Source organism: Limulus polyphemus, unplaced genomic scaffold, assembly GCF_000517525.1.
Source record: "Limulus polyphemus unplaced genomic scaffold, Limulus_polyphemus-2.1.2 Scaffold172, whole genome shotgun sequence".
NCBI classification, from domain to species: Eukaryota; Metazoa; Arthropoda; class Merostomata; order Xiphosura; family Limulidae; genus Limulus; species Limulus polyphemus.
Genome location: NW_013665782.1, coordinates 427,464 through 440,149, shown reverse-complemented (window position 1 = coordinate 440,149; position 12,686 = coordinate 427,464). Strand labels below are relative to the sequence as shown.

Here is a 12,686-nt window from a genome sequence, read left to right as displayed (position 1 = left end):
CTCAAATATAGCAAAATATATGACATAATTCACTGAAGTCAGCCCCTTTTATATACGGCACTCTTCAAACCGGTTTAAACACAGCAATGCAAGTTAAAACACGATCGCTGCAGCAGGCTCGTAATCGCTTTTCTTGGAAACTTCATTGCAGGTACTTAAACTAAAAGCGCTCTGATATCCAAAGTCGCAAAAAGTCGTCTGTTCGAGTTTAATCCGTGTATTGAACCAGTATTCCAGATTTAAATATAAATATATAAACGCATATGTACAACACACAAATATATGTCGAAGCACACACAATACACGCACACGTCTTCTCTACCACAAGGCTGTGTAACCACGCGCACACTCGTCACACTACTTGTATCAACTGCCTTTAAGCATTGTATCGTCTTACAACAATGCGCGCAGAGGCGACTGAAGAATGAACTCTCATTGCAGGTACTTACACCAAAAGCGCTCTAATATCCAAAGTCGCAAAAAGTCGCTGAATTTTTTATTTCACTGATTTTCCTAAAACTTATATTACTGTCAAATGCAAAGATCAGATTGGACAAATTTGGACATTTTTACTTACACTTATTTGAATTTTTTCTACATAGTAACTTTATCTACAATCTATGATATTTCCATATAAATAATTATATTTTAGCTCATTTGTGGCACAGTGCAGCGGCGGCCGGATTCGGCCCGCGGCCGTAGTTTGGTCACCCCTGCGTAGGAAGAATAGAGGGAATGCAGCAAGACAACAACCTCCATCACCACTCTTTGGCCAATCTTTTACCAGCAAAAAAATGGGATTAACCGTTACATTATAACCTCTTCACAGCTGAAAGGACGAGCATGTTCGGTGACGGGATTCGAATCCAAGACCCACAGATTGCAAGTGAGTAGAGCGCCCTAACCACCAGGCCATGCTTGGCCTTGAACAGATAAGGAACGATGAGGATTCCACTAAGAACTTTCTTCGTTTCAAAAGGTTTTTATAGTTTATCGGTTTTTCTCTTTAAAATTCGTTAAACAAAAGTACTGCGTTACGTACAGTAGAACTATCCTGAAACACGTAACTCCGTTAAAATTTAATTTTCAATCCAAAAGTAGATAGAACAGTAACAAGAAAAGATAAAGGTATGAAGGAAATGATTTTAGATAGAAAGAAAAGCAGTATCTCAGCATCTTGAAGAACTACAGAAGTTTTCATTCTCAATACGTCAATTCAGTCGAGCGTTACGGAGTTCCATATGATTTGATATATATTATTGTTAAAAATCTTGGCTTCGGATACTACATACACTACTTTGCCTGAAGGCAGTGAAAGTCTTAGGTATCTAATAACAGCATATTGATTTGTTTATACAGTATTAAATCAGTAACTACCAACCATCTTGCACGGTAATAATAGTACTAAGCTTATTATATAGCGCAAAGAAAATCACGAAAATATTTCAACCGTGTTCGTACCGCAATACATTCAGCATTAAGTAACGTTGAAAATCTTATTTTTTTTTCTCTGTCTAAAATATCAGGTGAATATATCGAATTGTTATCTCTATAGAAAAGGAACTCATGATATTTCATGCTATTGTATATATATTTTCTTTTGCAAGATTTTGGAGAAACTATTATTTGTTATCCAGGCCATTGACTTTCCATTACTCTTCTATCTAGCAATAATAAGCGTCATCTACTAGTAACAACATTGAATTTGTGTGCCATAACATGAAACTGTCGGAAATATAGGTCTAAATATACTAAAGACACGAGCTTAACATAAGCCGTGTGTATACATTGACGTGCTTCGTTAACTGGAAAAACGGAACGACTCTCATTACACTAAACGTAATACCGCTCTCTTTAGAAAACTATTTATATTTGAGAAATAACTAGCTGTTGAGTCTATTTTCAGTCACATAGAAATCTGAATTATTTAAAACAAATAGAAACCTGGATTATTAAAAATTTCGCAATGTATTGATGTTTTCAAAATATAAATTTTGAACAGTTAAAAATAAAATATAAGGACTATGTCATATATGACAGTACAAAACACCGAAATTTAACTGTGCACTCGCGTAGTTAAAACACTGACATTTCTCGTAATGTACATGCAATGTTCATGTAAAAACGAAACATCGCTGTAGTGGAGCATAACATGTGTTAACAGAGCAGAGACACACCTATACTTAACAAAAGTTCCTTAACCTAGATATAACAGTAGACGAATCAAACAATTACGTTTTGAATTTCTTGAGAGATTTAAAAGATGCGGATTGGACTTTTATTTGTTTAACTTGTAGTACCTTGAAATTGTTTTTCAATAAATCCGTAAAATCTGAAGTATATTCTGCTTGATCAATAATGAAAACTCGTGAAATTTGCTGGACCATGAAACTATTCGATTTCTTGACAATGAAAAAAATACATGCTAAAACTGTCAACTGAAAAATATCCCATTTTTTTGTTTAGAGCAAAAAAAAACAACAAGGATAAATATACAATCTGCAAATAACGCCCTATTCACGGATGTATTAACTGAATTATGTTGTTTTATTATGATAGTTGAGTAGAATATAAAATAGCAATTTTCTTTGCAAAATATACATCTATATTTTAATACCCTTTAAAAGTGTAATGATAATTACACGACTGACAATCAAGGTAACTTGTGCTAAGTATAAAATTAAGTATTGACATTTTCAGCTCTCCGGCGGAATGGGTTTTGTTAAGAGATTACCATTAACTGATTTATTACCTTACTATATTACGTCACTTGTTTGTTTTAGCTAAGCACAAAGCTACACAATGGACTACCTGTGTTGTGTTCACCACGGGTATCGAAACCCCGTTTTTAATTTTATAAACCTTCATACTTACGATGTATCACTGGGAGGCATATCATGTCACTGGCACAAATGTTAGAAAGCTTTACACATGTTAAAAACTATTATGTCACTTGTATATATATATAGATTAAAATTTTATTTTTACCTTTTTTTTTCTATTAGCGAATGAGCCTACCAAAAATGTTATGCCAAATCAGATGAAATGTTTTGTACTGAAATGTAGGCTGCAGTTTCTGTACGTTTAGTATTTTCAGAAAACGTGCTTTAGCAACACATTTGACTGCAAGACAACGATTTGTATGAAATATTCTGACTTATCTTCGTTTGCAACGTAACACATTAATTACTGATCAGTGACTAAGACACTGCGTATCAAGATTTATATGGTTGTTTCAAAATGAATTGGGCAGAACGAGAAGCTAATAGTTGTGCTTAAGTAGTCTATATAGATCATATTACGACACACAATAGAGACAATAGCCAAGCAGATTTTGTAGACGTTTTTGATTGCATATCTTATGTCTGATATTTTAACTTATTGCTCTGTTTCAGTAGAAATTAGTGTTCCGAACTATGGCTTCGAGGTTCGCGCCCCATTACCTCCAGAAAAATCATGTTCCGCATCTTGAGGTCGTAGATGCATTATCAGAGTGACGCTCAAATCCCAATATTTGATTAAAGTATCCAACGAGTTGGCGGATGATGGTGTTGACTAGCTGCCTTTCCTAGTTTATCAACCCTAAGTTTTGGATGGCCAGCACAGATAGTTCTCGAGTAGCTTTACGTGAGATATAAAGAGTAAGAAAAAAGGAGAGGTTAAAATGAGAAATAATGAACTTACATCTTAAAACAACATTCAAGCCAAAGCGAATCTATTAACATTGACAATGATTGTGGACGTCACATACTCCACCAAGTCTGCTAACTTGCGCTTCGAGCTCTTTTGAAGTAGAGAAAGACAAAAAGCTGTGGAGTTTATCACAATACAAATTAAGAAAACAAGTGTTATACGAAGTCTACTACCGTGGACATCAAGTTCTTGCGAAGCCGTGAAAGACGAAACATACAGAGGTTAATAATTACAGATTAGCATGCTCGTGTTAAGTGATATTTCACTGAAATATTTGCTCATTAAGGATAAAAGGAAACAGTTTTCTACAAGAACTATTGCTCTGTGGTGTGATATCTGAATACGACTTTGTTATATTACTGAGTATAGGTTTAATAGATGAGATCTAGTTTTGTGACACACACATTACACATGCACTTAGTTGTAAAGACTAGTTATCGTATGGTTATCATATTCTAAAACGTCAGTTTCGTGTTTAGAAACACATGTAGAGTGTGTTTCAGTGTGAAACGTGTTCTACGTTATACTGACTTGGAATGATAAACCTGTTGTGAAATAGATAATGTTAGTTATACAGTAATAATTTTGTTCCATCACATGTCAGAGACAAAGCTTTCACGGTTCAGTAATATTAGTGTCTAACTGATCAGTAAACTAAAAATACACCTTTATTCACTCTCTATGGTAAGCTACTCATTTCACATTAGCTCAACGTGAGCTACTTACAAAAATCTTACTATGAAACTGCTAATGCTATATAATAGGACTAGGTGAAACGAACGGGTTTAAAAGTGAACATGTTTGACTAGCGAACCTTACAAAACTGAAGTCAAACATTACGTTTTAAAATCGTCTCTCTATAAAAGAAACGAAATTTTTTAATAGGGTGTATTTAGTTGATTATATATATATACATAGAAAAGAAGGAAAAGACACCTTTTTTATACACAACAAATCTCTTATTTTCTGAAACACGTGTAATTAGGTAGACAACTTTTAGTACTGACCCAGTTTGATGATGTAATAACTCTTTTGCTACTGTTTAATTCGTCTAAGTAACGTAATTGGTACAAAGAACAAATACGAACCCTCGAGGCTTAAATCATGATTACGTCAATATTAAACATTACATACTAAGCCATGAATTCAAGAAGACCCGAAACTATTTGTTCTCTGAAGAGTATATTTTAAGTTTCTTTCAAAGCCTTATGCAATTGATGTAAAATTCGAAAGCTATATTCTTTACAGTCTGTGAAATAAAACGGAATACGGACAGTAAATAATATTTTAAACAATGAATACGTCCAGAATAAATAGATGACTGAAAATTTTAAAGAAAATACAGCTGAGAAAGGAATTTACATTGGAACATACACCAAAAAGAAAGGTATTAAATAAAGTAGAAGTTTTAGTCCTGTCATAAAATAATGACTGGGAGAAATCTACTTAAGATTCCTTAATTTTACTGATTACAGAATCCTGTCATATTAAGAAAACATTAATCTCGAACATATTAAATAAAGGGGGAGCACTAAATTTATAATATATATTGAATTTATAGAACTGCAGTCAGATAACATGACACTTTTCATCATCATATTTAAAACTGATCTATTAGTCTCAAAATGTCTTCACCTGTCTAAGTACTCTAATATCATGAAAGCAAAATGTCTTACTATCACCCCATTCAAAGTAAGGACAAAAGACACTGAATTGTGATGAATAACTTAATACTAACCGAAAGACACGATACACTAGAATAATTTTGGACCTACAATAATTTCTCTGTCCTGTAAAAGTACCAGCATCGAAAAAGTATTTATGAAACTTATCCAAGCACCTGAACTGTACCTTAAAAATACTGTATCACTGAAACCAAAGCTACATGAACAGCACTTAAGATTCCAGTAATAGTTTATAAAACAAGTTAGCATGAAATTGCGCCAATTCTAGATGCGTGTATTACATCCATTTACTAGGTAACTGAGAAAATGGACAGCAATGTTAATTCCATTCTTAAAATTATAATATCATTACCAGTAAAATTTTAGGTACAGTGCAGCTTAAAGTGGTTTTACTGATATATTAGCATTTGAGGTACATTGCTTACGGTGTCAGGAAAAGTAAAAGGTAGACGTTATCAAGTTGCGTTACATGTAATTTGAGGCTATTTGTTTCACTTTTAGTCATATTCGAAAAATACAATTGAGAACTGTATTCATGTTCTTATTGTTAAGGCAGTTTTCAATTTAAGTCACTGCAGTTAAGAATGGTGAATTATAACGTGACCTGTTGTTTGGCTTCAACTCTAAAGGGTTGAAATCTTTCAAAACAACGTTACTGAGATTCATTTCATTCTATTACTGTTACAGCATGGGGAAGTTTTGAACTTTACTACCATTCCAGTCCACAGCTTAAATAATTGTGAAATTCTGAACATTGTTGAGTATCATTCCAGTCTGTGGCTGTTAAAGCATGGTACAATTTTGCATAAAGTTATTTCAGCACGGTCTAAATCGTATTGCATATCTGGTTAGATTGTGTTTGACATTTCAAGGTGTTTGATTTTTAAGTTTTTGTAATCTAATCAGTTATTATTTTTGTGAATTCGTACCGATAACTGTTTATATGTGTTACTGTGGAATCTTTTTAGCTTAGCTTCTTCACGTTCTCGGCACCCTTTAACTAAACACCTTTGTTTTTACAATAGAAAAGTCATTGTACTGCAGTGCTTTTTGAAAAGTTTGCGGAACATCATCAGCTTTGAAAAGTTTGAAAAATTCGTCTACATACTTAAAGACTTACAGTTGTGATTCTCTTATATGTACTTATATACAAAACAATTCGCTGTAGCAACCGCCGTAAGTTACACAGTCTCAAAAACGCAACAACAAATTATAAAGCCATTCACAAGATCCACACTTCGAGACATTATGAAAAGGTAAATTATTAAGCTAATAAAATGTGTATATTTTGAAAAGTCTACTCAAATCCTATGATAAATTTATTTGTTATATTTATTTGCATATACTAGGAAAGCGGGTTGGCCCTATGCTAGAGCTCTGGATGTTTGAGCTGGAGAGCCGGGTTCAAATTCGTATGATACCACAATATATTCCCTTGACTTTAAGCTGGGGTGCGTTATAAGAGTGACAGTCAATTCCTTAGTGTGGCTGGTAGGTGGTAGGATGTTGCTGAATGGTTGACTTCCTTTTGCTCAGTAGTTCAAAATTGTGGACAGCAGCAAATAGCCTGAGTAGCTTTAACATAAATACAAATGCTTAATGTATACACTTATTAGGCTTTTGTTATATGTTTCACCTTCATTCTTGCAAATGATAATTTACATACCATGTGGCTCACTGTAATAACTGTAAGGTCCCTTAATTAACCTATCGTTTCCGAAATCGATACAGTATCGAACCTTGCAGTTATTGATAAGGGAATATTTATCACCGCGTTTTGGAACTTTTAAGATTAAATATTTACAGTAAAGCATTATTATTACTTTTTTTGCGTATGTATTTGTTAATGCTCTTACCAAGTAGCAGAAGGCTATTCTCAAGGATGCTAATTTTGTAAAGCAGACACGTTCCTTTTCAGTCAAATTTTAAAATGTTTCAAATATTTGATATGCAGCTTTTAAATGGCTCCGAGTTATTTTTCAAGTACAAACTTTTAGCTCATAGCTTCGTCATTTCAGATCTAATGGCACTTTTGTACTCAGAAGGTCAAACCCTTTCGATTGATGTATTTGACCACGCCCAAGATCTCATAGATTAATTTATTTTAATCCTGCCTAAAATAGTTTCAATTTGAGGGTAGGCTGATAAAGATCATGATGAGTAATAAAATCGAATCGGCGCCCCATGCTTGGTATTGCTGGCACACAAAATAAAGCTAATAACAAGGGGAAAAAAATTCTTATACATTAATTTACTCTAATCCTACCTAAAAGAATTTCAAGCGCCGAGGCTATTGAGCATTCCCTCTTGTTTTAAAAGTTTGTTTGTTTGTTTTTTGAATTTCGCGCAAAGTTAAACGAGGGCTATCTGCGCTAGCCGTCCCTAATTTAGCAGTGTAAGACTAAAGGAGGAAAGGCAGCTAATAATCACCACCCACCGCCAACTCTTGGGCTACTCTTTTACCAACGAATAGTGGGATTGACCGTCACATTATAACGCCCCCACGGCTGAAAGGGCGAGTATATTTGGTGGAATGGGGATTCGAACCCGCGATCCTCAGATTGCGACTCAAGCGCCTTAACCACCTGGCTATGTTTCAAAAGAAAGGAAAGTTGTGTCGATAAAGTTACCAGTTAGTTTAGTGTGTGTGTTTTTAAACACCTGAAATAGAAGTATTTGAAGTACATATTATGTATTGAGCAAATTATTTCACTTAAAAAGAGTGATATATGAACTTCGTCAAGCAGTAAACCAGATTTACAGTTAACCAAATAAATCCTGTCGACAAATTTACTAAACAAGAGTATTAAAAAAGTATGAAATTTTTAAAATGAAGTATGGATCCTGCTATAAATCCTTACTTTGGCCTCCAGATATGTGTTTAAAGCTGCCAAAATAGGGATTAAATTTTATAAATTTGTGATTATAGTTTTAATCCTTGTTTCATAACATTGTAGAGCAGGATCACTACTTCATTTTAAAATTCATAATTTTTTAATACTATTGTTTGTTTACTTATTATTTTATACCTGTATAAAGTACATACTTTACCTCTAGAAACTGTCGCGTGTCTATCCATAGATATGTAGTGCCATCCGTTCTGTTGAATTGGGTTGAAAAGTACGTGCATGATATGTTTACCATTTATATTACACCTTTATATATATAAATATGGATTTTTATCGGAATATTGAAAGTGGATACCCACAGACCAGTTAAGTAAGCTGGAGAAATCTTGTAGCGATAGTCCGTTGACATAATCAGGTAGGTAGGTAGTGTACGAAAAAGTTGCTATTTTAGAAATTTTTGAATTGTTTTACCGAAAACGTTAGCGACCTTCTTAGCGTATTATTAGTATATATGTATGTAATATATCGTAACCAATGCTTTGAATGGTCGGTTTTTCGTTTAGAAATTCGATAGGGTTGTTTTTCGCCGCGTGAATTATTTGGAATTCTTGTCGATTTCTACTATTAAGTACTACCGTACTTAAAATTACGTCTTTCTGATAATATACTCTATACAATAGTACACTATTTACGTATATTAACGAGGGAAGAGTATATCCATCGTATCTATAAAATATATTTTCTATGTACGTAACTGGTTCGAAAACAGGTTGGCCGTCTCATATATAAGAATATTTTATTACTATACCTAAGCACACTTTATATGCTCCTTTATTTCTAAAAATAGTACCGCTAACTGGAGTTTAGAGCTCATTTGTTTCCGTATAACAAACTTTAGCCAGATACTGACAGCTTTAGAATAAAAAAAAAGTAGTGTTCTTTATTACCCGATGTTTAGTCTGAAAACATGAATAGAAATATCTCTTGGCAGCTGAGTCACGTTCTGTGTTGTTTCGAGAGGATAAATGATTCTTGTAAGTGTTTAATCTGTAAATGGATGGGAACAAATTTTGGCTTTCACTGTACTTATTATTACACAGACAAAGGAAGAAGATACACTTACCTGCCAGGCACAATCCAGTGTTAGGAAAGACATGGTTGTTCACAGTAGGTTCGCCTACCTTACCCGAGACGGGAGGTTATGTTGAACTGGAAGCACAACAGGCGATGAGTAATAGTCACTATGCAAGAAGAGGTAAGTCGGGTAGATCCAAGCAACTCATGGGAAAAACACTTGTTCTGTTGGAGAATCATGCGCTCTCTCTCCTCTGACGTGAAAAGGCGTGGCCTGAGGCAAAATGATGCGGAAAGAGAGGAGCTAGAGATGAAGCTGGTGTTGTTATGGGAGACAGTTTATATGACAGGAAAGCTATGCATGACTCCTCTTATCTTAAATATTTAGAACTTCTAGGTGACCAGTACAAATCAATATGTTTGCCTAATTCTTTGCTGCCATTCACCAATGCTTACTATTTTCATGGGAAACAGAAAAGGCGGATCCATGACACGCCCTATGACTTCTATTGGCGAAAGCCGGATAGTATATATGAAAAGGACGCGGCCTTCTTCTTTTCTGATAAACTGATGTAATAGGAACATAAAACATTTTCAACTACTGTATTGCGAAATGGGGCATAATGATAAGTAAGATGATGACTGTCTTTCATTTTGGTGAGAAAAACAAAACAAAAATGTTTAGTTTCATAAATAGTCATTTGAAATAAACTAAAACTTATGCACTATTTGCTTTTCTTACAAACGATAAATCTTATTTATTTATTGTGTAGCGAAAACAGCATTTGCAAATTATGAAATATGTATAGCAAAGCACTTGTTTCTCATTTGTGTTTTTTACATAACTGTCCCCCCCCCTTAATTCACGCTCTTACATGCTGTCCTTAACTCTCAAAGTATCGACTTTTTTATACGTTCACTAAAAGTAGAATCCACATAAACCATTTTTTGTTCATGAGAAAATACACTACTTATAGTTTCTAAATACTTTTCTTTTTGTTTCTGGATGCTTAGTTTACTACACGGTAATATTTAACAAAGCTTTAAAATTATATTTCAAATGAGAAAGGTAAAAAATTGAAAAAGCCACATTTAGAAAAATGTAAGATCATTTTCAACCATCACTATAGTGATATCTGGGAACGCTTTTTTTATAAAATTATTTTGAGCCACATTTAGAGAAATGTAAGATCGTTTTCAACCATCACAATAGTAATATCTGGGAACGCTTTTTTATAAAATCATTTTGGCACTTTTCACATTTTACCGTATATTTTCTGTCCACTTTTTGAAGGCAGACCTTGCAACGACCACGCATTCTTGACATGTCAGCTTCTGATTTTTATTCGGTGTCGGAGTTTATGTTGCACTTGTTCATTATCCTACTTAATTTTGGTTATTTCCTTCTTTTACTAGCATATGCAGAAAAAGGAATCTGTTATATGACCATTTATTCCAATCAAAATTAATTTAGAAAACAAAAGCAAGAAAGTATCATACATCTATAACATGTAGAACTGTCTGCCTATTCGTCTTCCTTTTAATTGAGTAGTTCCATAGGATTTGATTATCAGAATCCACTACATTTTAAGAACGATTGAAAGATAATTACAGGCAGTTTAACTAAAGCGTTTTTGTCAACTTCAGGCTAGTGAAATAGAGTAATTATTATCGAAACAGTTATGTTCCTTTTTCGAAGAATGAAGCTATGTCAGCAAATTCACTAAAAGAAAATTTCGTTTAGAAATTGCCACGTCCTTTTACATAGACCATTTCAGATGGCAGTTCAACCATATTGTTTGCTATTATATTAAGTATTGTTTGTCGCTTGTTAATTAATTTCTTAGCCAACTTCAGTCTTGTACAGAAGAAAACATAAGTTACATGTTACATTGCGTCCATGCCGGCCGTAGCCTAGTAGTTAGCGTACCCAAACTGTGAATCTAAAAAAAACAAAATCCGTACTTTGGAGTCATGAGTGCTTGACAAAAAAAAAAAAGGCCAATCTCATATTTGATCAGAGAAGCCCCTTCATGACTTGATATATGGGTTTTTCAACTTAACTGTAATCTCAACAATACAGTTAACCATTTTAGCACAGACAGATTTTTGAAATTCCCCCAATTTGATTTTTAGTTCAGTTGTGGTTTATTTAATGGTACCAATAACAAGAGTGAACTTATTTAGCTACAAGTTCACATATCTCTTTACTGATGCATTCTCTGGCTACTAATATCAACCCCATAGTTTTAAAGCTATGAATGTTCCCCTTGATACTTGACAATTTGTTGCTTTCTGTCTTTCCCCCCCCCCCCCACCTCCATTCTCCATATATATAATACAGCAAACTTCGGCTTTATATAAATTAGTCATATTTCCGAGCCCTGAACAATTCAAACTTTGTGTGATACGGGAGGTAGTTTTAACCTTTAAAACTTTCAAATCACAAGATCTAATATTAATGTCGAAACTCAAATATTGATTGGCTTGATCTTCATTTAACCGAAAATTTTGACAAGGTGTGTAATCGTTGCTACTGTGTTCATAATTATCTTCATTATTGTCAGTAATACTTTTAGACCAATGTTTTTGGTCTAAAAAGTCCATATTGCTCACTGCAAGATTATTGAAGAGATTCAGACAAAGTGGAACTGGAATACATTTCACCCTAGAAGTGCCAGACTTTAATACATGACTCAATACAATGCAATATTTTTCTACATATTACAATATATTAACTAATTTTATGTTGTTGTTTTTTGTCTGCTATAATACCACAGGAATTAAATGAAATCACTAATTTATTTAAGAAGTTGTATAGGGCTCATATGGACACCAGCAGTAATTAGCGACGTTAATTGCAATATTGATGTTGTTTTTGCTTGCATTATTAGGTGATTCATATTATATTAGATGCCTTTTAAACAATACACTCATGAACCCACAAGGAGTTTAGTGTGTTAATAATTTAATATAATTTAATAAAACGTGTTTAAAACAGCGATGAGGTCTTAAGTTCCTCCGTTATTCTAATGATAAGCACATTATTAAAAGAAAATTATAATTTTAATTAAATTGTATAACTTACGATTTGATAAAAATTTCGGATACATAAATGTTAGCAGGCTATTAAAGCATTTTCCATGAACTTTACTTCTAAGGTAATTATCGTAGAAACAATGTCAATTCCTATGTGATAATAGTTTATCAGATGCATTAAGGTGTGATACTAGGAGATAATTTGCTGTAATTCTCTGAAACTCCAGATTTGTAAATTAGTCAATAGTTAAACTAACTTTTCCCTTTCAGAACCTGTATGTACCTGAAAATTCTGTAAAATATGTTTCTTTTGGCAAAAAAGTACTTCAAATCATGTCCCCCACTA

At 33.5% G+C, this 12,686-nt stretch overlaps 1 protein-coding gene across 3 annotated transcripts in view; it reads right to left on the bottom strand.

Annotated features, from left to right (window-relative positions):
- LOC106478011 (transcription factor AP-2-beta-like) overlaps window positions 1-9,483 on the bottom strand; it is a 174,808-nt gene extending 165,325 nt beyond the window's left edge. The window contains exon 1 of one of the 3 annotated variants that reach the window (XM_022381532.1): window positions 9,351-9,483. In XM_022381532.1, the coding sequence (XP_022237240.1) occupies window positions 9,351-9,383 (33 nt within the window). In that variant the 5' untranslated portion in view covers window positions 9,384-9,483. The remainder of the gene's footprint in view (window positions 1-9,350) is intronic. The other 2 variants (XM_022381533.1, XM_022381531.1) reach the window with 2 other exon arrangements.
- Between the last annotated feature and the right edge of the window lie 3,203 nt (window positions 9,484-12,686).